The 25,429-nt window shown below is 41.1% G+C and overlaps 1 protein-coding gene and 1 long non-coding RNA gene across 2 annotated transcripts in view; one reads left to right on the top strand and one right to left on the bottom strand.

Moving 5' to 3' along the window:
* Nucleotides 1-1,515: 1,515 nt before the first annotated feature.
* myo15b (myosin XVB) overlaps nt 1,516-25,429 on the top strand; it is a 142,636-nt gene continuing 118,722 nt past the window's right edge. The window contains exons 1-7 of the mRNA XM_086017487.1: nt 1,516-1,579; nt 1,670-1,730; nt 1,827-1,884; nt 1,958-2,082; nt 8,870-8,965; nt 9,035-9,270; nt 14,800-14,969. Coding sequence (XP_085873613.1) covers nt 1,728-1,730; nt 1,827-1,884; nt 1,958-2,082; nt 8,870-8,965; nt 9,035-9,270; nt 14,800-14,969 — 688 coding nt within the window. The 5' untranslated portion in view covers nt 1,516-1,579; nt 1,670-1,727. The remainder of the gene's footprint in view (nt 1,580-1,669; nt 1,731-1,826; nt 1,885-1,957; nt 2,083-8,869; nt 8,966-9,034; nt 9,271-14,799; nt 14,970-25,429) is intronic.
* On the bottom strand, nt 15,206-24,619 carry LOC147131711 (uncharacterized). The gene is made up of 2 exons (XR_015082616.1): nt 24,407-24,619; nt 15,206-24,075 (listed from the first exon to the last, which is right to left on the bottom strand). It is a non-coding gene; the product is annotated as an uncharacterized LOC147131711 (long non-coding RNA).

Raw genomic sequence — 25,429 nt, 5'->3', positions numbered from 1 at the left:
AATTTCCTTTACATTTTGCTGTATTTGTGATTTCTGCATCAGACTTCCTGTATATAAGCCACACAATAACATAGAAGAAGCAAGGATAGTCTGGGTTTATACTGCAGGTCACTGTGTTGACTCACTTACCTGATACTTATACTACGAATAATATTTGCTGTTGAAAAATGAAGAGGGAAATTTTTAAGTACGTACATGACACCGTCGCCCTTACAGTTTTATAGACTTACTCTGTCTTTTACCTTGACATTGACTAGTATTCTCAAGGCTTACACAGTTTTAAAGACTTAGTCTGTCTCACAGTTTTATAGACTTACTCTGTCTTACTACTTGACCAGGGACTAGTATTGTCAAGGTTTTTTACCAGCGCGCAATTCACACATCCACGAGTGTCGTGAGTTTCCTACTCACCCAGAGATGTCTTCACTCCTTCGGCTTCCCGTCAGCCTTCAGTTCCCAGAAGTGGAGCCAAGTCCAGTCCCAGAAAGGGTCTTTGAGCCGTGGCCACGGACTTTACCTGGAGGTTGACTCGACAGCTGGAAACCTTCCGGCATATAGAGATCCGGCTCGAAGGACCAATTTAATGTCAGGTTCACACCAAGTGAGACATTCATAAACAATGCACACAATGAGGAGAGAAGACACTCCACAACAATATTGTCTTTTTACTTGCAAGGAGAGTGCAGGGAAGTGTACGATTACAGTTCCTAAAACGCTCTGCCCGGCTCCTGCACCCCCTTTCTTTTTATTATTCTTCGGTGTCCCTGATAACAAAGGTGTTCCAGCTCTAAGGGAAAGGGGAGCGAAAGCAGCTGGAAAACTATGAACTTGTTTTGTCTATGTGTGTGTGTGTGTGTGTGTTTATCTCAGCAAGGCACGCCTCCAGATTACAGCAATTAGCCGGGTTTGTTATCTCCAGCGGCATATATAATTAAGTATCATCAGCACAACAGTGAAAACTAATATTATATTTATGTATAATATCACCAAACAATAGGGGTCCTAGTACCGATCCCGGCGGGACTCCACATGTAACATTACAAAACTCAGAAGTCACATTGCCATTACATTGTGCGTCCTCTTTGAGAGGTAAGAGTTAAACCAAGAAAGTGCTAAGCCTGAGCTACCAACACATGCTTCGAGGCGTTCTAATAGTATGTTATGATCGATGGTGTCAAAAGCAGCGTTAAGATCGAGTAAGAGTAGTATTGATGAGATGTCGGAGTCCATAGCGAGGAGAAGATACGATACAATACAATACTATACAATTTCAACAGGGTTTTAGGAATGGTGTACTTAATCTCGTCCCGTCACAAAAAAAAACAGATGACTAATTTGAAGTCAGGTAACTAACCAATAAATCTTATGTGTATCTGAAAACTCAATGTGTATTTGAAAATTCCCTGACTATTTGGACCTTTGGACTCTCATATCTTATTGTACTAAGGCTTGGCATGTGTGTGGGTGTGTCAGGACTACAATACAAGTGCTCATATGTATTCAGTCAGATCTCAGGAGAGATCTGAGTGAAAACATACTATCGGAATATCTGTACCTAGTACCTACATAGTCATAACTGGTAAGTTATCCGGTGAATTTGCTCGAGTGTGAGGCATCTGAATTGACTAAAACTGATAACTAATTCTGTGCTTGTTCATATTTCTCTTAGGCTAATTCCAGACGAAACGAAAACAAAGACTGTGAAAAAGGCTTCTGTCTTTCTAAAAATGGTAAGGCAAAAATCACACTTTCTGTTCTAAAATGTCAACTACAATTGGATTGAATCCCCTAATGCCTAATCATACTCGGATCTCATTTACTTGTAGGATGTGGGGACGTTGGAGATCCCTGCCGAGCTGTCAGCAAGGTTTCGCAGGGCAGCAGGTGATCCTCAAGACCAAAATACTGAAAACAATGTTTTGACAGCTTATAATTGCAGTGTACTTCCTCCACACAGAGTATCGCCATGTCCGAACAGTGACAGAGGTTGCACCTCCGCAAGTAAAAGCAACACATAACCTCACTCTGCCCCAAGATGTAGACAGACACCCATTCTCTCACTATGCCGAGTCCATACTAAAGGTCAGTAACATGGAAACACACATACATACACACATGTGCACGCACCTACACACTTCAATACCTGACATTTTCCATTCCTCTTGTTCTCACTTGTTTGTTCGCAAAACATTTTGTCATCACCATTAAATCTTCCTTTTTGTTAATTAATCATTTACTTGTTCTGGCATCTGATTTGCTATTGCTTTTTTATTGGCTTGCCCCTTTATTACTCGAGCTGACTGCAGCAGACCATTTGGTTTCTTTGTAAAGTTTACCCAAATTGCTGTTTGGATTGACGATGTGGATAGAAGTATAGCACAGCAACCAGTCTTTGCATCATGGGAGAATTCCGCCTAACTAAGTTACTTTGCCCCGGCCCTCTGCAGTGTAGTATTTTTCATGCCAAACTTAATAGATTGTAATCGATGTATTAAATGTATTAACTGTATTCAAGTCACAACAGTGAGATGAAGAAAAAACAAAAACAAGATAAAAATGAAAAAACTTTTTGACGGCACGGTGGACAAGCACAAAGTTCAGAAGCCGTGGGTTGAAATCTGCATTTTCTCCCCTTGCCTGCGTGTTTTTTTTTTCTCCGTTTTCATCCCACCTTCCCAAAACATGCATCGTTGGTTAACTGAAGACTCCAAATTGTTGTCAGATGTGAAAGTGAGTGCGAATAGCAGTTTTTCTACGATATGTACCCTGCAATTGAGCGATTACTTATTTAGGGTAAATTCCGCCTGGCATGGGTATCGAAGTCTGTACTTGGTACAGACTGATCGGGTTTGCACCAATTCACATGAAACCAAACAGTAGGGATGGGTACCTTTCACATTTGAACCAGTTTCTCTGTACCTGAGAATGCGATACCGGTAATCAACGGCACCTATCTTCACAACTTATTTTCTGTAATTTGTCGTTTTAAATGTTATCTACTTAACATCTAAAATAAAATACCCAGAAATCTATAACTATTATTTTTCTCTATATAAAATTTGACTAATAACAAAGCAACATTAATAATTTAAAGCAAATAAGCAGTGGATGGAATAAAAATAAAAGTACAACATATTACAATTAATAAAGAATAGATAATGCAAACAATAAATTAATATTTCAAACTACAAAGTGCAAAGTGAGTTTCTTTGCAATAATTAACACAAGGAACAAAGTTAATCAGTAATACAAGGGACCAAGATAAATAATTGAATAAGCGTTAACTTTGTTCCTTGTGCACTTGCTTTCAAGAACGCAGGCCTCTGCCACACACCGAGCGAGGAGTTTGACCCCAATTTGACCGAAACCTATTTAAAAAAAAAAAATGAAGAGGAAATTACTGGAGGACATAAACGAGAACAAAGAAAATAATTCGAACAAATTAATTATTTGAACGTACCCGACGCGGTACGTAATGGTCGGAAAATTTTGGCCCAAGCTTTTGCTATTTCACCCATATGAAATCATAAATGCGGCCATCTGTAAATGTTATTCTAAAACTCAAAGTATAGATATTTTAACTATGGTAACGACGAGCTGCTTCAGGAGGATCCGTTGGGGAATGCTTCTGTACACATCCCATTCTGAATATTCTAACCCAATCAAGGCCATTCCGATCAGGATTATATTCCGAACGAGAGAGGTAGTTTATGTCGATTGTTAATCTGATTGGTGCGCATGAAAACGTATTCCAACATTTTGGAATGAGCAGTCTTTACCGCGCATAACATCAGTATTTGGGTTTCTGTTATTCCCGGAAGATTTTAGAAGCAGAGCAAATGAAAGACATGGCAGCGCAAGACTGAACTAGTACATTTACAGCCATTTGGAAGTGTTTACTCGTCGTACCAGCGCAAACGGGGGAAAAATACGCCAAGATTTAAAGCAGAAATAGATGGAGAGATGTTTTGTTGACACGGACGTTGCTACGGCTTCTTCTCTTTTACTACTATTTTAGGTATACTTGGTCAATCTGCGCATGTCAAAATAATTTGTTCCGATTGAAAGTGTGATGCATGAACACACAAATTGTAATTGGATAAATATTTTGAGTGTCCATGAAAACAGTGTGTCCGATCATAATTTTAATCCGAACTCTGATCGGATTAAAGACATTTTTTCTATGTAAACGTAGTCAGTGTCAGCGCCCGGTTGAAGGTGGATAACACAACCTACAACCCACCAAAATGTCCACCCCTCCACGCTGAACCAAAGCATGCTAGGAAGTGCGAGGTTTCACCATCAGGCCAAAGTCTGGCTATGGGGCCAATTGCACCCCATGTTTAAATTTCCACCAGTCCGCAGCCTCTGGTATAAAATGAATAATGGATGGCCCGTCAGCACTGGTGACCAGAGTAGAAAACACACATGTACAAAAAGCTATTTTATATTTCACCAGAAGACTGGTAGCTGTGCACTAAGGCGCGTTCGGAAAAACGCTCCGAGAGTGCTCTGCCTCTCCAAACATACCACTCTGTCGTGTTAGGCGTATTTCTGAACGCACTCCTCGCTACATACCCTTGTGACCCTTTCCAGCCCATTTCTAAAATGGAGAGTGTAGTACTGAAAAGAGAAGGTGAAAGAGAGGGCCGTTCCTTCCAGGACGAGTATAAATTGACGTTTTTCCACTGAAATAGGATACAACTGTCTTTGCCCAATTTGCCAAGAGACTGGCTGTTTTCAAGGAACTCAATATCAAGAAGGCCCTACCAGACAAAACATGCATACTACGGCAAGTTTACTTGGAACGAATGGGGTCCAAAGTTGAAGAATACGGAAGCCGAATGGTTGGACCAACCTATTTTTACCTCACCAAATCTTCCCCTCTTTGTTAAAAGTTTGGACACCCCCTGATACTTCATAAAGTATGTTTTTATTTGGCTTGGCGGAGAGAAAATCTCACTTGCTTCCAGACCTAGAAATTTATTTTTAGCATGTGTGAAGGCCTGCATGAGTGGGTGACATCATTACTTTAGTGTGCGGACACTACTGCGTTCAAGTGCGCCATAGAAAATCGCTAACTTTTTTTACTCCAACACAGTCACAATTTAGAATGACGCACTTCGGAGCCAAAACGTGGCACCGTCTGATTTCAGGTGAATCGGTGTTGGGTAGTAGGGGAGAGTGAGGTAATGTGAGACATTTTTTATATTTCTCTCCCTCTAACCAAGTTAAATGAAAAATCATGGAGACTTGTGAATTAAAGGGACACTTGGACACTTAACATTGGCACTTAGATAATAGGCTTGCATGTAAAAATGGCATCAGTACTAAAATGCCCCCCCAAAAAGACTCTGTAGTGATTTAAGGGCTTTTTTATGATTAGATTTACAACAAATTGGCCCTTTTAGAGCTCGGCTTGTTATTTTTTCGGTCTCAGCGGTCTACATCACAGAAGGGAGGCAAGCATGGTAATATTGCTTGCTTAGTCAGTTCTGTTGTCTAAAACGGCGACCGATCGCCACCAAAATGCAAAATGCGCATTACTACTCTTGTCCAAAGTATAAAAGTGTTCTGCACAATAGTTTATATTTATTGACATCAAACGTGAGTTGATCATGATCACCTCCACAAAATCAAAAATACCGTGGTGATCACTTCCCCACTTACACAGGCTGAAGCGGACAAGAGTATGAATGCGCACACAAACCCTGACTGGTGAAATTTCGGACATTTAAGCTACGCTTAAGTCGTGTCAACTCTCAAGAGGCAGACAGCGGCTGGCAGCAAGCAGCAGGAAGCCATCAGGCAAGCATGGATCTTTAACGCCCCCCCCTTCTCTCACTGACTAAAAGTAGGATAACGGCACAGCTAATAGCAACAACTAGCTTTAGGCCATTAAAACAAAAGGCGTTAGCTCAACAACATTAGCTCCTTACTCTCCGTCCAGCCTGCGTCTTCATGTCCTGGCGTTGCCTCCCAATGTACCAATGTCAAGTTTTTTTTTTTCAACGTTCGAGGTGAACAGGCTTAAGCATGTTGAAAGAAAGCTGACAACACACGACTGAAAGCTAGCACTGCAGCATTAGCTTAGCATTTTAGAAACACCCTCTTCTCCTTTCCACTGTCACTAAAGTATTGTCCGTTGACCATAACCACAGTCTTTGCGACTACAAAATTTTACTTCGTCAAATCATGATTATATTGTAAATGCAATTAATCATTCAGCCCTGGTCAGCAGTAAATCAAATTCATTTCCAGTGAGGATTGCGCCAAGGCTCCTCTTTGTCACTGATTCTGTTCATAACGTTTATGGACAAAATGTCTAGGTGGCGGGCGCAGTCTTGCATCTATGTTTTTTGCAGTTTATGTGGTACTGTTGCCTTCAACCAAATAGCGATCTCCAATCCCACTTGAGTGGTCCGCAGCTGAGTGTTAAGATGTTGTGATGAAAATCAGTATCTCCAAATCTGAGACCATGGTCTTCAGTCGGAAAAAGGTAGTGAGGCCCTCCAAGTCGTGGATGAGATCCTGTCCAAAATGGAGGAGTACAAGTACTGAATCTTGTGAGGGTGAGGGTAGGATGGAACGGGAGACCGATAGGTGGATCGGTGCAATGTTGTGGACTCTTAATCGGTCCGTCGTGGTGAAGAAGGAGCTAATCCGAAAATAGAAGCTCTTGATTTACCAGTCGATCTATGTTCCTAATTCTACCCTCACCTGCGGTCATGAGCTGTGGGTCAAACAAGATCCCGGGTACAAGTGGCCAAAATGAGTTTCCTCCGCAGACTATCTGGGTTCTCCCTTAGAGGCAGGGTGAGAAGATTGGTCATCGGGGTGAGGCTCAGAGTAGAGCCGCTGCTCCTCCGCATCTAGAGGAGCCAGGTGATTGGCTCCGGCATCTAGTTAGGATACCTCTTAGATCCCTCCCTTTTGAGGGGTTCTGTGCACATCCCACCAGGCGGAGGCCCCAGGGATGAACAGAGATATGCTTTAAATACTGTGTCTCACGGCTGGCATGGATTCCCCCGAAAAAGCTGGACAAAGTGGCTGGGGAGAGTAAAGTCTGGGCATCCCTGCTAAAGCTGCTGCCCCTGTCACCGGACCCCATTTAAGCGGAAGAAAATTGATGAATGGACAGAGTCCCTCAGCTGTGGAAAACATCCTGCCTGGTCCCGGTGCCAAAGACCCCCCACCCGAAGGAGCTCAACAGCTCCAGACCAGTGGTGCTGACGTTTCACCTGATGAAGACCCTGGAGAGACTGGTCCTCAACCACCTGCGCCCCCTGGTGAGCTCCTCAATGGACCCACTACAGTTCGCATACCAGCCTGGTATCAGTGTGGATGATGCCATCATCTACCTCCTCCACACTTCACTCTCCCACCTGGAGAAGGTGGGGAGCACTGTGAGGATCATGTTCTTTGATTTCTCCAGTGCTTTCAATACCATCCAGCCACCCTATTGGAAGACAAGATGGAGCGGGCGGGAGTGGCCCACCACCTCACCACATGGATCCAGGACTACCTCACAAACCAGCCACAGTATGTGAGGACACAGGACTGTGTGTCTGACGTGCTCCTCTGGAGCACGGGAGCGTCGCAGGGAACTGTCTTGGCTCCCTTCCTGTTCACCTGCTACACCTCGGACTTCAACTACAACACCCCTACGTGTCACCTGCAGAAGTTCTCTGCGATTGTCGGCCTCATCTCAGACGGAGATGATCGGGAGTACAGAGAACTTACTCAGGGTTTTGTGGACTGGTGCCAGCAGAACTGCCTCCTGATCAATGCGGGGAAATCCAAAGAGATGGTGGTGGATTTCTGTAGGCGCCAACACTCTGCACCTGCACCAGTGAATATCCAGGGAACAGATGTTGAGAGAGTCTCAACTGACAAGTACCTGGGTGTTCATCTGAACAAAAAACTGGACTAGAGCGACAACACAGATGCTCTCTATAGGAAGGGTCAGAGCAGACTCTTCTTACTCCAGAGACTGAGGTCCTTTAGGGTTCAGGGGACACTCCTCAGGAACTTTTATGACTTTGTGGTTGCATCGGTCATTTTCCAGGGAGTGGTTTCCTGGGCAGGCGGCGTCTCGGCCCGGGACAAGAAGAGGCTGGACAAACTGGTCAAGAGGGCCAGTCTTGGGCTGCCCCCTGGTCTCGGTTGACATAGGGGGGACAGGAGGATGATGGCTACACTGTCACCAATGCTGGACAACCCGGCCCACCCCACTCTAACAGCACTCCACAGCTCCTTCAGCGACAGACTGACACACCTTCGCTGTGCAAAGGAGAGATTTTGCCGCTCCTTCTTGCCTGCTGCTGTCAGACTGTTTAACAAGAACATTGGGTAGTCTCTACAAACTGGCGGACATTAGTGGAATTGTGCAGTCCTGCACCTGAGCTTATATTGTGCAATACTCAACATTCCCCACTACTGTATTTTCATTTTTATTTTTATCCAATGCTGTTCCTTATATTTCACTACAGCACTGTCACTTGCAGTAATTTTTCCTCTGTACTGTGTACAGGCTAAAATGAGTGTTTCTTCATACTTTATATGTAGATGCATGTTGGTGTGTATATACATGTGTGTATGTATATATATATATATACTCATAGTTACTGCGTATATTTACATAGGTTTGATTCTGAATGTTTGCTTTTAATGTATTACATTAACGGCTACATTATGCCGCCGTCTCTGTGTGACCTATATCTTTGCTGCTGTAACGCTGAAAATGTCCCCACTGTCAATAAAGGCCTTCTTCTTCTTTTCATTAGTGGTGGCACATACAATTTATTATTTCAAAGGGAAAAATGGTTGTTTATTTTCCCTTTAATTAAAAAATGAATCCACCCCACAGGATACATGGTGCCAACCTCAGGGAATCCCCCTCCAGAGAGCCTTGACCAGTCTTGAACCAGAAGATGCCCGCACTGCGCTGGAAATTTATAAACTGGTAAAGGAAGGACCACAACATCATTTGTTGCTCTTGTCATTTACAAATTTCAGTACACTTTGTTCTTAGATCATGCGGTTCACAGTTGAGTCAGACCTCAGCGACTCACAGGAGCAGTTGTTGGGAAACTACATCATTGAGAAAGGACAGAACCGACCTGCCTTGAGGGATGAGATCCTGGCCCAGTTGGCTTACCACACATGGGGCCTGAGTGAAGACCATCATAACCTGCAAGGCTGGTTGCTGCTGGCCTGCTGCCTCTGTGCCTTCACTCCATCACCAGAACTGGAAAAACCCCTGCTAAAGTAGGTGACATATTTGTGTAGTCTATTTTTTGGGGTCGCAAAGTTCTTTTGCAGCTCTTTGAATGAGTGATTGACCGATTATCATTTTTGTATTACATGGACGATATTTGGCATTTTGATGATTAGCGGCATCAGCTTTTTTTATTAATCCGATGGCCAATAACGAATCAATTAAAAACTCAACAGTGTCTTGTTGAGTTTACACACTAATTTTTGTCCCGTATTTGACTTAACCTCAAACCCTTCAGGCTGCTCTATATTAATTTCACAATTTACCGGGCCATGCAGATATGCAGTTTTAACATCCATCTGATGTAGCTCCAATTGGTACTGAGCTGCAAGCTGCATCAGCACATGTACTGAGGTGACATATCAGCAGTAGGTGAGAACGTTTCATTATAAGCAATACCAGCCATTTGACTATAACCTTTTGCCACATACCTAGCCTTGTATATTGTCTCAACCTGATTTTCTTTGACAACACAAATCCATTTAACAACCACTGCGTATTTACATTCAGGTAAAGATGTTAATGTGAAGGTATTGTTGTCTATCAAAAAGCCTATCACTTTGTTCATAGCTTTAACCCGCTGCTCTGATTTTAAGAGCTCAAAGCTTCCTGCAATGTCAATGGAACATCACGTCACACAATAACAGTAACCAATATTTGTCAACGCTTCAACTTCAAATTTGGCTTCATAGTCATAGTCAGAGTATAGTATTGAGGGGGTCTCCTGTCTCTCTTTGGAATACCACCTTTTCAACATCACTTTTTAAATTGGTATTGGACTCACATGCCTCCGTTTTTACTTTTTGTGCGGTAACATTGGATAAATCAAGTATTGGCTGAATTTCAGCTTTAGTTCTATATTCAAAACAGTCATAAATGTTTTCATCTGTCTGGGTATCACATTCTTTTGTATTCTTTGTGACAAACTTAACCAGCCTGTTTTTCAATATTTTGCCCGTGTTTTGATAAAAGACTAAAAACGCAGCATGTTTTTGTCATATCCAACAAACATTCCCTTTTTACAGAGTGTGTCTAACTTTTTCTTGTCATATTTTACTGTACATGCAAAACATTCTGAGCCAAATACTCTCATTTTGGACAAGTCAGGTTTCTTCCCAGTTACTGTAGCACATAATATGAGGTCTGTTCAAATTGTCTGTTAAAGCATCGATTTCTGATCATAGCAGCAGATCGTACTTCATATGTCCACAACTTTTTTGGTAGTTTGCTCTCAATTCATATGCATCTTGCCTTTCTGATGGGGTGAGTAAGGAGGTGAGCTTTCAAAACGATATTAAAAATAAAAAAATAAAACAAAGGTTATTTAATTTTCATATGGACCCATTCTCAAGGTAAATATTATATGAAATTTACACTGGTAACGATAATCAAAGTTATTATTCATAAAGTTACAACCATAAGCAGTCATTTTATAATTTGCTTAATTCAAAAGTAATGCCAATAATAACTGTTTAAATATGTTAGTTTTCGCAGATAAAATCGCTTACCGTTCTCTCAAAACATCAAATTAAAAGTTCTTCAACTGCGTCTGCTATGTAAGCTACTTGCTTCTGCTTGCAGGCATATCACATCATTGTGAGAAGTTAAGAAAAAAAAAGAAAAACCCTACAACTTCCGGTCTGACAGTGCACCTCCTCCGCCCAGACCCCTCTCTCCTCCAACGGCAGCTGGGGGTTTGAGTGCAGGTTTGATCGGGTAGGGGAGCCTAAAATCGAAGTTTTTTTTCTCCAACCCAATCAGCTGTTTTTAGACATGTCCTTCAAGGAGTAGTGTTAATTTTATTAATGAAAACTAGCTGAAAATATTTTAGTCAACGCACATTTTTCATTGGACGAAGAAAAGACCTTCATTAATAAACAATAACTGGGACTAAATTAAATCAATGTTCAAGCATTTTCGTGGTCTCGTGAATATAACACGAAAATGTAGTCCATTAAATAAATACTGGGCTAAAATCTATGGACATTTTAGATCACAAGCAAAGACGAGATGAAAATTAATATATGATTTCTTGGTGTCGATTACTGCTCTCTTGACCAAGTCCTCGAGCAATTCACAGCAAAATAACACTATGTGGCGAGTTCTCGCGGGATACACGGAAAAGTAGCGCTCGGTCAGTGGGTGGGGAGTTCCCAGTCATGACAAAATAATACCATAAAAGATAAGCATTAATGGTCACGCTTTGCACCGGGCCCGGGAAAAAGAAAAGACGTGATATAGTATATGGACACATTTTCGTAAATTGAAGTGGAGAGAAAAAAGCTTGATTTTAGACAAAGGGAAAGAATGTGGGCACAAGGCAGAGATGGGAAAAGTACTGACATTCTGTACTTGAGTAAAAGTACATTTACTTGTGAAAAATGACTGGTAAAAGTAATCATTCAATTAATTACTCAAGTAAAAGTAAATAGGTACAGGCTCTGAAATGTACTTCGTGAATAAAAGTAAAAAGCACCTTTTTCACTTTCCTTCTCATGTCATATAATTTGAAGGCTATTAAATCTGAGAGGTCGTCACTTTGCACCTTTTAACCTGACTGGATTGGTTTTTAGTTCTCTAAATTAAAAATATCAAGGTCTTCCTGAGAGCAAGCAAGGCCAAGATAACAAATGGAACCCAATGATCTACCACGCTAATCCAAACTGTTATGCTAAATGAACGTCATTCGCCAGGGCCAAGTTAATGAAAAGGTAATCATTTAGCTTTACCTCAACATGTTTTCTCAGATTGGACGGGGGAATTCTTCGTGGACTTCACTCGTGGACTTTAGGTGTCCACAGTGCATCACACACACATGCAGGCTCAAAAAATTGTAAAGTAACCTGGTGATTGTATGGTAAACATTCTAACACGTTGTATTAATAAAAAAGGGGGGGGGGGGGGCTATTCTCAGTCAATTAAAAACAAACAATTGAAAAACACACATATCAAGCATGCACATGAGTGCACAGGTGTAGTTCAGGTGTTTCATAGGTACATTTGTAGATGACGTGGTATTGCGCTAAGATGAATTCAATAAAGTGGGCACTTCACGATTGTATGGAAACACCCTAACAAGCTGTATTAGAGAAATAAGGGTTGCTATTCTCAGTCATTAAAAGAAAAAAAAACATAACCAAGCAAACTACAAAATGACTTCATAAAAGGTGCGTGGTTAGGGGATGAACCACACTTCAGGACTACAAAATGACATCACTAAGGGGGCAGGACTTAGACCGGAAGTGATGTCAAAAAGGGCAGTGGTTTGGGTAGGACTTCCGGCGTTAAAACGTTTGACAAACACAGCATTACAATCACAAGATGCTATGTCCGGGACCGTTTGTAACCCTTCATATGATTGGCGGAACCGCGAACATTGGTCTAATTTATTTTATTTTTAATAGTCATGCATCGTGTAAAACAAAAGTAATGACCCTATTTTGTAAAAAAATAAATAAATAAATAAGTAAATAAATAAAGCGAGTAAAAGTACTTTGTTACTTCCCATCTCTGGCACAAGTTAGCTCAAAACAACAAACCTGAAGAGGCCGCAGTTCACCACAAAGACATCTTGATAAGTTAAAAAGAAGTTTGGTGGTGGTTGTTCATAACTAGTAACTGTTTTCAAAATGGTCACCTTACTACAGTTTGCTCTTCTTTGGGATCTGAATGTGACGATGGGACTCGGCTGCCATTCAATGCAGTGGTGGATATAGTGAGGCAGCATACAAGGCCATTGGCCACCCCAAAATATTGAAAAATCATTAACTACAATATTTACATTACCACTTTCAACAGAAAGCTGTAATATAGCAGTCTATCAAATTAAATTGGAAATACAAACAATATATAATTGCTTACTTGATTGATTTTCGCATGTGCAATTCTATAAATCTGTTTTGTTGTTTTTTTTACCTATATTGAATTACTTTTTAGCCTTAGCAATGCGGTTAGCCACCAAGTATGACACTCTCAAGGCACTTACTGTACATTCGTTGACAAATCAGTTTTGAAGTCTGCATCTGTGCATATTGTGCAGAGCGGGCTTCCCTCGTGTGTTGGAATCACTTATTGCAGTAAATCCATATTTCAAGTAGGTCTTCTGGTATTGTCTGTGAAATGTACCTTTCTTTTTCTTCTTGGGCATAGGCTCTTGCTTTGAATTCTCATTAGGCCGTTTCCCCATTGCAAAGACTCTTTTCAAATACGTCTGTTTATTTTTCAAATTTTGCTAGCTTGTGCATTTAATATTACTGTTATGCGACGGAGACAGCTTGACATGCATTAAGAGTCAGTCATAGATGTACGTAACGGAGAGAATCTGGTCTTTTTTCCAACTTTGGACATACCTGGTCTATGTAATTGTCTATAGTCTATGGCTGCGGTGAGGTTTCCATTTCCCCTCGGCCGCGTTGACGTTTTTTGACAGCAGCTGGGTTCCTAAAAGGAGACGTATTCAGTCCGGCCGTGGTGAGGTTTTCATGCCACGGTGAGTCTTTCAAGTCAAATTTCTGCCAGTTGGAGGGGGTGGCAGCGGTGGAGGTCGAGGTTGGTTGACTGAAACACTAACGGAAGCCCATTTAAAATGATAGACAGACCGACCTATAGGTGATTACTATTTGGTCTGGCTCGACAAAAAGGCGGATAGACGGAGGCCAGAAAGGTACCCAGGCTGCAGACGGCTGGTGATAAACAAACCGGGAAATTTTAGCAAAATGCCCACCTCTGGTAAAAACAACAATCACTGCCTGGTGGGAATTGATTACATTTATAAGGATTTGGAACATTTTGAACAAGGATTTGTTAGTCAGCTCCGAGACCAGGGGTTTTCAATCCTGTTCCTAGAGGGCCGCTGTCTTGTATGTTTTCCATAAATCCCTACTGCAACACACCTGATTCAAATGATCAGGTTCATCATCCAGCTTCTGCAGACCTTGCTGTATTATCTGATCATTTGAATCAGGTGTGTTGCAGCAGGGAGAGATGGAAAACAGGCAGGACAGCAGTCGTCGAGAAAAAGGATTGAAGACCCCTGTCCTAGACGATTTGTGGTGCAACAGGCGACAGTGAATGTAGCCTTACATGGTGTACAAAACTGTTCAATTGGACTGGGAAACTGGTGGGTCACTAGCATCACTGCTTTTGTTATCTAGAAACTGCCATGCTCACACAACTTAACCTCTTGAGGCTGGGATTTTTGTACCAACATATGGTCATACCTCACGCTAGCATGTGAAGGTTGGTGCAGCCCTCCAAAGATATGCTTGACAAGACCATCACTGACCCAAACCTGTCATGCTGGAATGTTTTTCCAGGTAGCGACGTTCTCCACTGTCTCAAGAATCATACACAGGCAATTATATTTTTTTCCTAACCAGGAATATTTACTTCCCTGAAGATTGACAGACCTAAATTTATACTGTGAATGTGTTACATTTTATTAATGTTTGCAGTGTATATTGTGCAGGTGAGTTTCAAACAAAATCTGAAACAAGTATTTTTTCATACTTCCCATCCAGGTATGTATCTGACCATGGACCCATGGAGTACCGTTCGCTGTGCCAACACAAGCTGCTCATATCTATGCAACTCCCAGCCCCCACTTCCCGTATTTATCCCCCAACTCAGCTGGAATGGACCGCCAACAAAAGGAAAGGCACAATGCTTGTGGATGTATATGCCTTCAATGGTAAGAAAAGCGCCATTGTTAGGCTCACTCCCAAGGTACCAATTGCAATCAGCAATTAAATCCTCTGGCACCACATTTTTTTCTAGCATTATCCTTGAAATGATCATAAACCTTTGATGCTATTGTAACACTTCTGGAGTGACTACAGTTAAATAGATCAATGGACCAGAACTAAGTTCGACTATTTGAAGTAGTAGTAATTAATATAAACCAATTGAATGACCACAGACCAAGAATAAGTTTAAACTGCCGGCTTCTTTTAGTTGAATTCAAACATATTGACATACAAATGACACACAAAATTGACACATAATGGACATACGATTTACATAAACTGTAAGGAAAATATATTCCCTCTGCTTTCAAGTAATATTTTAGGTTGTTTATCCCTTTTCTTTAAACCTATTATCTAGTTTTGAAAATACAGTTCTCAACCCGGGTTGTTATTTTAATAAATTCTAATTTTACGGTTAAATCTATTTATGTGACCCTACCTTTGTTTTGAATAAAGTTCAGTAAAGGCAGGTATCTTGTTCAAATCACTTAAGTCCACCTTTAAATCTCAACCATTTCTGCTTTGTTGCTTAAACCAATCAACAATTCAATAACACCATTACAGCACCATTGTGTATGGTTGACAAAAAAATAAAAGTGACACAATGTACAAACTCAAAACAATTCAGCAAAAGACTGAACTAATCCAAGTATTCAAATGTCTCTGGTTCAATCATTCATGTTCTTCTGAATGTCCGAATAGTCAATCCTGAGTTTAGAGTCCACTGCGGTGTAGCGGAGAAAACAACAGATAGATCCCACCAGGTCCGATGGATATTAAAACGTCCCGCAATTGCTCTCCGCTCCTGCGTGAGAGACAGTTCAAGGGGTTCGTGGGTGGCTCGCCATCTTGCGTCTCGCACAAAGAATCCAACTCCGTTAAGAGTTCAGACGTTTCTGAATCAAACCTTAGTAGCCTATCATAACAACAAAATAATATGCATAAATAACCCAATTAGTACATCAGGTAACTTCAATTACAAGGTAAAGTCCGTTTACTGTCGAATGAAACGAATACAAATAAAATGACGCAGTTTCAATAATGGCGGTGGCAGGTGGAAAAAAAACATCGCAGAGACATTGTATCACGACCCGCATTCTATTAGGCACCAATTCACCGTTTACAGCCATCATTTTAACATAAAACAACATAAATTCGACATCTTAGCTTCTTTTTTTCATCAATTGACCAATACAATATTATAAAATGTTCGTTGCATAAAAGAAAATACAAGTCTTAAACTCACCAAGTCCCGTTCAGTAATTAGTACATCACCAATGTAGAACAGGTTGTGAAAAATACAAAAAAAAAAAGTCTTTCTCCGTACAAAAATAGCATTCGATAGCTCGGTTTCCTTCTATTTTTTCTTTTTTCGTTTAGCAGCAGCTCCGCGAGAACTTACTGCACCTTCGTCGTATTCAGAAAGAACGAGGGAAAAAAGGAAATATAGAGTGCGCATTTCTGGTCACATGCGTCACGACGTTACGTCGCTACGTGTCCTTCAAAATAAAAGTTTTGATAAATAGTTTAATCATTTTATACAAATACAAAAACATTAATAAATTAATGAATTTGCACGGTTTTCAACCTTGTAACATACTTTTAAGATATGTTTATCTATTTAGTATTTACAATGCATGTATTTCCTTAACGACTGTTTTTATTAACAGGCTCTTATTTTATGACACTATGTTAACCTGGGTTACACCCTCCCCGCTTAAATCTATGCAAGTCCCTTTGCATAATGCATTGTCAAACTACTTCATTCTCATGAGTCTCAATTGAACTAGTTACAGCTTCACTTAAGGTCTGGAACAAAGATTGGACTATGCTGACAAGGAGGTTCCCTAATTGAGGGTAGGTCAACTGTTTGGGTTTTGTTCTCTCTCGAGAAGATCTTCTGACCACTGGTTCTGCTTCAGAGACAATTTCTTCATTGTCATCTGTTGTAGACTCTTTTTCATTTTCTTGAGTTTTAGTTATTTCCTCATTGTTCGACTCGGCTGAATCTGGGGCATTGTCCATTTCATTCTGATGAGAATTTGGTTTTCCTTCCTTTTCAAGTGCATCCTTTCCAAGTACAATTTCCATTTCAGGTGATTTTTCCACTTCAGGTGATTTTTCAGTGTCAGATAAATCTTTTAGCACATCATCAGGAAATGTCAAAAGTACTGGAACTTTAGCATTATCTGCTTCAGGTTGTTGATCAGCAAGATTTGAATGAGTTCCGGGAAGAACTACCTTGTATTCCTCAAGTGACCTAGAGATCTCCCGTGGAGGACCTGAAGGGTAATACAAGGGATAGTTTTCCTCTTCCTCAGAGTTGTATTCAAGTTCAGGTTCTTCAGGATCAGGTATTGGATGTTGTCGTGTGCTTGGCCGACGGGGCTTGTCTTGGACTGTAGGAGAATTTACAGGGGCACTTGGCAAAAATCCGCATGGTAACAAAAGGTCTCTGTGAAGAGTTCTAGTAGGACCATTGTGATGCTCTGGCCTTACTGTATACACAGGCAAGTTATCCTTTTGACTAATGACCACATGGACAACGGACTCCCACCTATCAGCCAACTTGTGTTTACCCCTGATTCGGATATTCTTCACAAGCACACGATCACCAATAGCTAGGACAGATTCAATTACATGTTTGTCATATCTGCTTTTATTAGGTTCAGCAGCTTTAGCAGCATTTCTGATAGCCAGTTGGTAACTCTCATGGAGATGAGATTTGAGAGTTTTGACATACTGCGAATGAGATTGTTGCTGACAATGGTTCAGAGGAAGATTGAAGGCAAGGTCTATTGGTAGTCGAGGCTGCCTACCAAACATTAACTCGTAAGGCGTAAATCCTGTGCTGTCATGTTTGGTACAGTTATACGCATGTACGAGTGGCTTCACAAAGTCACGCCAGTGCCTCTTGTCTTCATCTTTGAGTGTACCTAGCGTGTTTAGTAATGTCCTGTTGAATCTTTCCACAGGGTTTCTTTTCCACAGGGTTTCCCCTGGGATGATAGGGTGAGGTTCTAACTTTCTGTATTCCAGCGAAGTCACACAGTTCTTTGATAGTTTTTGATTCAAAGTCTGCTCCTTGATCACTATGCAGCTTCTCTGGAAAACCATAGTGGATGATGAAGTTTTCCCACAGTGCCTTCGCTACTGTTTGAGCTTTTTGGTTTGGAGTAGGAGTTGCAACAGCATACTTTGTGAAAAAGTCTGTGATTACAAGGACATCCTTCGTGGCACTGCGGTCTGGTTCGATAGATAAAAAGTCAATACATACTAACTCAAGGGGTCTGGCAACATGTATGTTTACCAAGGGTGCGGCCTTCTCTGGTAGTGTTTTCCGGCAGACGCACCTGTGACAACTTTTGATTTTTTGCTCGATGTCTGAGGCCATTTTCGGCCAGAAAAATCTGGTTCTGGCTAGGTCAAGAGTACGGTCAAAACCAAGATGGCCCATGTCATCATGAAGACTTTTTAACGCCATGGGTCTCAGGCTTTCAGGAAGAATGAGTTGATACTGGGTTTCACCAATGTTTCTCTTCCGGTATAAAACTCCATTCTGCAGCTCAAATTTTTTTAGTTCACGTAGAAAGATGGGGAGTTGTGAAATTTCTTTCCATACAGTAGGAGCAGATGTTTCACCTGTTTCAAGCTGGTGTATAAATTTCATTTATAGCAGGGTCATTTCTTTGACTTTGTCTTAACTCCTCTTCTGACATGCTTGGAATGACAGGAAGAATATCACACTGATCAAAACTATCAGGAATAGTATCAGCGGACATGGACTAAGACATTACAAGTGGGTAAGTAAAAGCATTGTCATCTGAATCAAGAGATTGTAGAACTAGATGTTTTTCACAGATTGCTTTTACTGCATGAGGAGGAACATGATTGAAAGGATCTGTACCAGGTAAATGATGTTGGACAAACTGGCGAATTCTCTCTTGTTCCTTCAAGGAGACACTATCATTTATTGGCTCAGGGTGTGGACGACGAGATAAGCCATCGGCATCAACGTTTTGATTGCCTGCTATGTACCGAAAATGAAATTCAAAGGAGGAGAGGGCAGACAGCCAGCGATAGCTTGTTGCATCCAACTTGGCGGTTGTCAAAATGTAAGTGAGAGGGTTACTGTCAGTTATTACCGTGAAAGGACTTCAAAACAAGTAATCACAAAACTTCTCCGTTACAGCCCACTTGAGGGCAAGAAACTCAAGTTTGTGAGCAGGGTAACGGCTTTCGCTTGTTGATAGTCCTCTGCTCGCGTATGCAATTACACGCATCTCTCCGTCCTGCTCTTGATAAAGAGCTGCCCCCAACCCGGTCGTACTTGCATCCGTATGTAATACATATGGTAAGATGGGGTTGGCAAAGCCCAAAACTGGAGCAGAAGTCAGTTTGTTTATTATAGTTTCAAATGCTTGTTGGCAACTTTCTGCCCATCTTTCTCCAAAAGGAGATTTTGGCTGGAAGTACTGGACATTGTTTGACTTGGAGCCATTTCTCTTCCTCAGTGGTGGATATCCGGCTGTAAGGCTGGTAAAAGGTTTGACAATTTTAGAAAAGGCTTTAATAAACCTTCTGTAATATCCCGCGAATCCTAAGAAGGAACGCAGCTCTTTCAAATCCTTGGGACTTGGCCATGTTCTTAAGGCTGCAACTTTTTCAGGGTCTGTTTCAACACCACGCTGGGAAATAATGTGGCCCAAATACTTCACGGATGTCTGAAAAAATATGCACTTTTCAAGTGACAGCTTTAGACCATATTCTCTCAGACGATTAATCACATGGAGAAGTCGGGTTTCATGTTCTTCGAGTGTTTCTGAAAACACTATAAGGTCATCCAGGAAGACGAGGACTTCTTTGAGGTTGATGTCACCCATACATTTCTCCATCAGCCTTTGAGATGTGCTGGGCGAGTTTGTAACACCCTGAGGCATCCGGTTAAATTCAAAGAACCCTATTGGACATGTAAAGGCTGTCTTGTGCTTGTCTATCTCGTCTACCTCGATTTGGTAGTATCCACTCTTAAGATTAAGGACCGAGAACCACTTTGATCCTGTGAGTGCTGAAAAGGCTTCTTCCATATTAGGGAGTGCATAGGCATCTTTGATTGTGTTCAAATTCAGTTTTCGGTAATCAACACAAAGTCTTACATCTCCGTTTTTCTTCCTAACCACAACTATTGGCGAGGAAAACGGTGATTCAGACTTGCGGATTATCCCTGCTTCACTCAGTTCTTGTAAATGCTGGCGTACAGCATCTATGTCTTGTGGTCGTATTGGACGAGGTCTATGTTTGAAGGGAGTTTCATCACTTAGTTTGATTTGGTGCTTGACTTTGTTAGTGCAACCGAAATCTGTATCATGTAGTGAGAATACTTCGGGCATAGCACTCAACTTCTGTATGATTCGCTCCTTCCACTCGGCAGGAACTGGGGAATCAGAAAAATTTAGATTGAGCTTTGTAGGCCTCAAGTTGGATTTCTGCTTGGTTTTCACTACCTCTTGCACAGCATGGATTTCTGCAATGACACTTTTCGCAGGAATAAATATGTCATGTTCACTTTCATTACGTAGGACAACTGCAATCTTCTGTGAGTGGTTTTCAGGAAGGGTAAGTAAACAATTGGTAACAACAACTCCACCAGGCAAGGAGGATGAAGAGGGAGACTCAACCACTACCCACTTCCCTGGAGTTTCAGTGTTTACATGAACGACCCTCTCCAGGACTTGACTTTTTACAGCAGGAAGGATTTCAGGCTCTTTTCCCGACAGAGTGACAAGACCAATATTGCCATCATCTTTCATTTTGTGCCTCTGTTGCAACACGCTCAGTACCACTCGGTATCCGTGTGGGAGGACACTGAGATCTGTGTCTGTCAAAAGTAGACTTTCGAAGAGAGGGTCAAGTGTGTTAGTGCCAATCAAGAGAGAAGACTGGACATTAGAGCGTGTGTCTGGAACAATTAATGCAAGAGAGGACACAGTGAGTTCAGTTCCAAAACAATCCTTTGGGAAGGTAATATCAACACCAATATAACCAGAATATGGAACATTTTCACCATTTGCGGCTTCAACTTCCAACAGATCTTGTATTGAATGGATTTTCAGGTGTGAGAGATAGCTTTTGTAGAAAGACTGGGACACGGTGGTCACTTGCGATCCGGTATCAAGAAGGCAATTGCAAGTTTGTTCATTGATTTGTACTCGAGCAGTGTATTTAGCTCCAATCAGACCTTTGGGTATTTTCACAGTAGCAGATCGGTTGTGCAGAAACCTCTCTTTGGGTTTACGTGATTGTTCAGTGGGACTAGTCTCAGTTTCAGTTTCAGCACTCATTTGTCCCGCCATGAGTGCTACTTTTAGTTTAAAGGCTGGGTCTGACTGTTTTGCTTATCCCAAAGTGACTGTTTCTCTCTCAGTTGTTTTCTTTTATCCGCAACTAAGGATGGATTTGGCTCATTGGTACATGAGGAAACGATGTGACCATCTTCGCCGCACTGGAAGCAGTACCAAGGCTTTGGCCTTTTTTTCGCAGCTTGAGGTGACAAGGGAATTTGCTCAAGTACGTTATGTTCAGGTTTCATCTTGGTAATATCTGTCGGTGGATTATGTCTTTTCTTACGGCTTTGTGGCTTCATCTTGGTGATATGGCTCGGGAGTTCGGTGATTTGTGCTCTTAATTGTGTAACCATGTCGGTTTGAGGAACTTCCACGGGGTGTTCTTTGGGGGGTTTCAATCTTGTCAGTTGACTTTGTAGCTGGATCATTTGTGTTTGCATTTCAGCGAGATCAGTTTGCATCGTGGGATCTGAGATGCTAGCATTGGCAGCAATAGCTTGAGATCCTACTTTTGGTCTGGAAACAGCAAAATGTTTCTTCATCCGACTTTCCTTTGCAATATGCTTGTCTTCTTCTACTCTCAAATGTAGCAGTAGCTTAGCGAATGTAGGTGGTTTATCTTTAATTTTTTCAAGCTGAAGATCTGCTAACAGGGCATTATCCCAACATCCACGACAGAATTGACGAAGAAGGTGTCGGTCAGCTTCACTGGCAACTACACCACCTCTGTTCAAAGCTTTGGAGAGAGCTGTTTGCAAACGGTGGAGATAGTGTGAGGGCTTTTCACCTGGGTCCTGAAGTGTGTTGAGGAATTTGGCAAAAAGCTCATCGCCATCTTCTACTGTGCCAAAAGCTGAGTTCAGCAATTCAAGATAAGCTGATGGTAAGGCGTTTGGTCCAAGAGGTTTCACCATATTTGCAGCTGGAAACACAAGACTGTCTAAGATCTTGCGTGAACGGTGCAAATCGGTTAGATCAGGATCTTGAAGTATGAGCTCAACACTGTGGCGCCATGTATCAAAATCAACCTCATGACTAGGAATAGGTATTTTACCTGAAAACTGTCTGAGGCGGAAAGACGAACTCATCTGTGAGACAGGAGCTTCACTTCGGACTTTGTGCTCTACAACAACTTTTTGCACCTCCGGATGAGTTAAAAAGCTTATTGGTATATCAGATGGAAGATCAGCTTGTGGATGGTTGACTGACCCAAGAGGATTGAGGTTTACGTCAGGTTTAGTCGGTTCCAAAATTTCACTTTGGAGTTGGTCATTGACTTGTGTTGGTCTATCAGCAGTTGTTGTTGATTCACTTTGCCTCTCTGAAATAGAGCTCAAACTTTCAGGTGTTTCTGGGTTGCTTGCAACTGACTGTCCACATTTAGAAAGGTGCTCATGCAAAACAGCTTCGAAAGGTTTTCCGCTTAGCTTGGCAATTTTCTGCAGTTCTCTGAAAAAAACTGTGGGTTGCGCTGTTTGTAACAGCTGATATATACTCAGTTGACAGAGCTCTAATTTGGTAGGTGACTTCGTTCGAGCACTCAAGTGTGTAGGGCAATAAGGGTTCAAGAGCTGTCAAGGCAGCTCCACCCTCATACTCCACAATGGAACTGTTGTGGTAGGGAGACTGTGGTTCATCTATTTTTAGTGTTCTAGCAATTCTCCCATACCTGTTCAGGAAGTCAGTTAATTCTTCATCAACGTCTGTGTCAGTGATCCCACTAATTATAACTGAGTTTGGGGCTTTAACATTTTCTTTATCAACTATTTCCATTTTTTTTCTCCGGCTTGGCCTATTTGAATGTCTGGGTCAAGGAAAATATTTGGTATATTCACTACTCCTGGCTGGCTCGCCACTTCTGCAACACTTCTGGAGTGACTACAGTTAAATAGATCAATGGACCAGAACTAAGTTCGACTATTTGAAGTAGTAGTAATTAATATAAACCAATTGAATGACCACAGACCAAGAATAAGTTTAAACTGCCGGCTTCTTTTAGTTGAATTCAAACATATTGACATACAAATGACACACAAAATTGACACATAATGGACATACGATTTAAATAAACTGTAAGGAAAATATATTCCCTCTGCTTTCAAGTAATATTTTAGGTTGTTTATCCCTTTTCTTTAAACCTATTATCTAGTTTTGAAAATGCAGTTCTCAACCCGGGTTGTTATTTTAATAAATTCAAATTTTACGGTTAAATCTATTTATGTGACCCTACCTTAGTTTTGAATAAAGTTCAGTAAAGGCAGGTATCTTGTTCAAATCACTTAAGTCCACCTTTAAATCTCAACCATTTCTGCTTTGTTGCTTAAACCAATCAACAATTCAATAACACCATTACAGCACCATTGTGTATGGTTGACAAAAAAATAAAAGTGACACAATGTACAAACTCAAAACAATTCAGCAAAAGACTGAACTAATCCAAGTATTCAAATGTCTCTGGTTCAATCATTCATGTTCTTCTGAATGTCCGAATAGTCAATCCTGAGTTTAGAGTCCACTGCGGTGTAGCAGAGAAAACAACAGATAGATCCTACCAGGTCCGATGGATATTAAAACGTCCCGCAATTGCTCTCCGCTCCTGCGTGAGAGACAGTTCAAGGGGTTCGTGGGTGGCTCGCCGTCTTGCGTCTCGCACAAAGAATCCAACTCCGTTAAGAGTTCAGACGTTTCTGAATCAAACTTTAGTAGCCTATCATAACAACAAAATAATATGCATAAATAACCCAATTAGTACATCGGGTAACTTCAATTACAAGTTAAAGTCCGTTTACTGTCGAATGAAACGAATACAAATAAAATGACGCAGTTTCAATAATGGCGGTGGCCGGTGGAAAAAAACCCATCGCAGAGACATTGTATCACGACCCGCATTCTATTAGGCACCAATTCACCGTTTACAGCCATCATTTTAACATAAAACAACATAAATTCGACATCTTAGCTTCTTTTTTTCATCAATTGACCAATACAATATTATAAAATGTTCGTTGCATAAAAGAAAATACAAGTCTTAAACTCACCAAGTCCCGTTCAGTAATTAGTACATCACCAATGTAGAACAGGTTGTGAAAAATACAAAAAATAAGTCTTTCTCCGTACAAAAATAGCATTAGATAGCTCGGTTTCCTTCTATTTTTTCTTTTTTCGTTTAGCAGCAGCTCCGCGAGGACTTACTGCACCTTCGTCGTATTCAGAAAGAACGAGGGAAAAAAGAAAATATAAAGTGCGCATTTCTGGTCACATGCGTCACGACGTTACGTCGCTACGTGTCCTTCAAAATAAAAGTTTTGATAAATAGTTTAATCATTTTATACAAATATAAAAACATTAATAAATTAATGAATTTGCACGGTTTTCAACCTTGTAACATACTTTTAAGATATGTTTATCTATTTAGTATTTACAATGCATGTATTTCCTTAACGACTGTTTTTATTAACAGGCTCTTATTTTATGACACTATGTTAACCTGGGTTACACCATGCTCACCGTAGATGAAAAAACAAATCATTTCATTTTGAATGAATTCCAGGGCTGGCCATGAAATGAGGGCCAGTCCATCGCTGCCCTCAGCTTTACTTTTTTGTAGAAATTATTACTATTGGGGCCCAAACAAGGTCCCTATTGTTTTTCGTTTGGAAATTATTATTCTTATTAGGGCCCAAGCAGTGCCCACTGTGAGGTTCCCATTGTTTTTGTAGAAATTATGATGATTAGGACCCTAGCAGTGACTGCTTAAATCCATGAAATACTTGGTTAATGTGCATTAATTCAAGAAACCGTTCATTGCCACAGGGATATTTTGTTTAATCCAACATATTACAATTTATAAAAATCATGCCCCAACACTTTAGCAAAAAAAATAAATAAATAAAAAGATCTGATGAAAGCCCCTGCATGAGCCGTCACATTATCGTGATGGAGGGGTTTGAGTCTCCCAATGATCCTATGGCAAACAAGTCCTAGATGAGGGACCAGACCAAGCACGGCTCAAAAGACCCCTATGATGAATACGAATCTTGGACTTAGTTTTCCCTTGCCCG

Source organism: Filicampus tigris, chromosome 19 (assembly GCF_054856515.1).
Source record: "Filicampus tigris isolate MCC_2025a chromosome 19, RoL_Ftig_1.0, whole genome shotgun sequence".
NCBI classification, from domain to species: Eukaryota; Metazoa; Chordata; class Actinopteri; order Syngnathiformes; family Syngnathidae; genus Filicampus; species Filicampus tigris.
The sequence above is the reverse complement of the archived record's forward strand: the minus strand, read 5'-3'. Positions and strand labels throughout refer to the sequence as shown.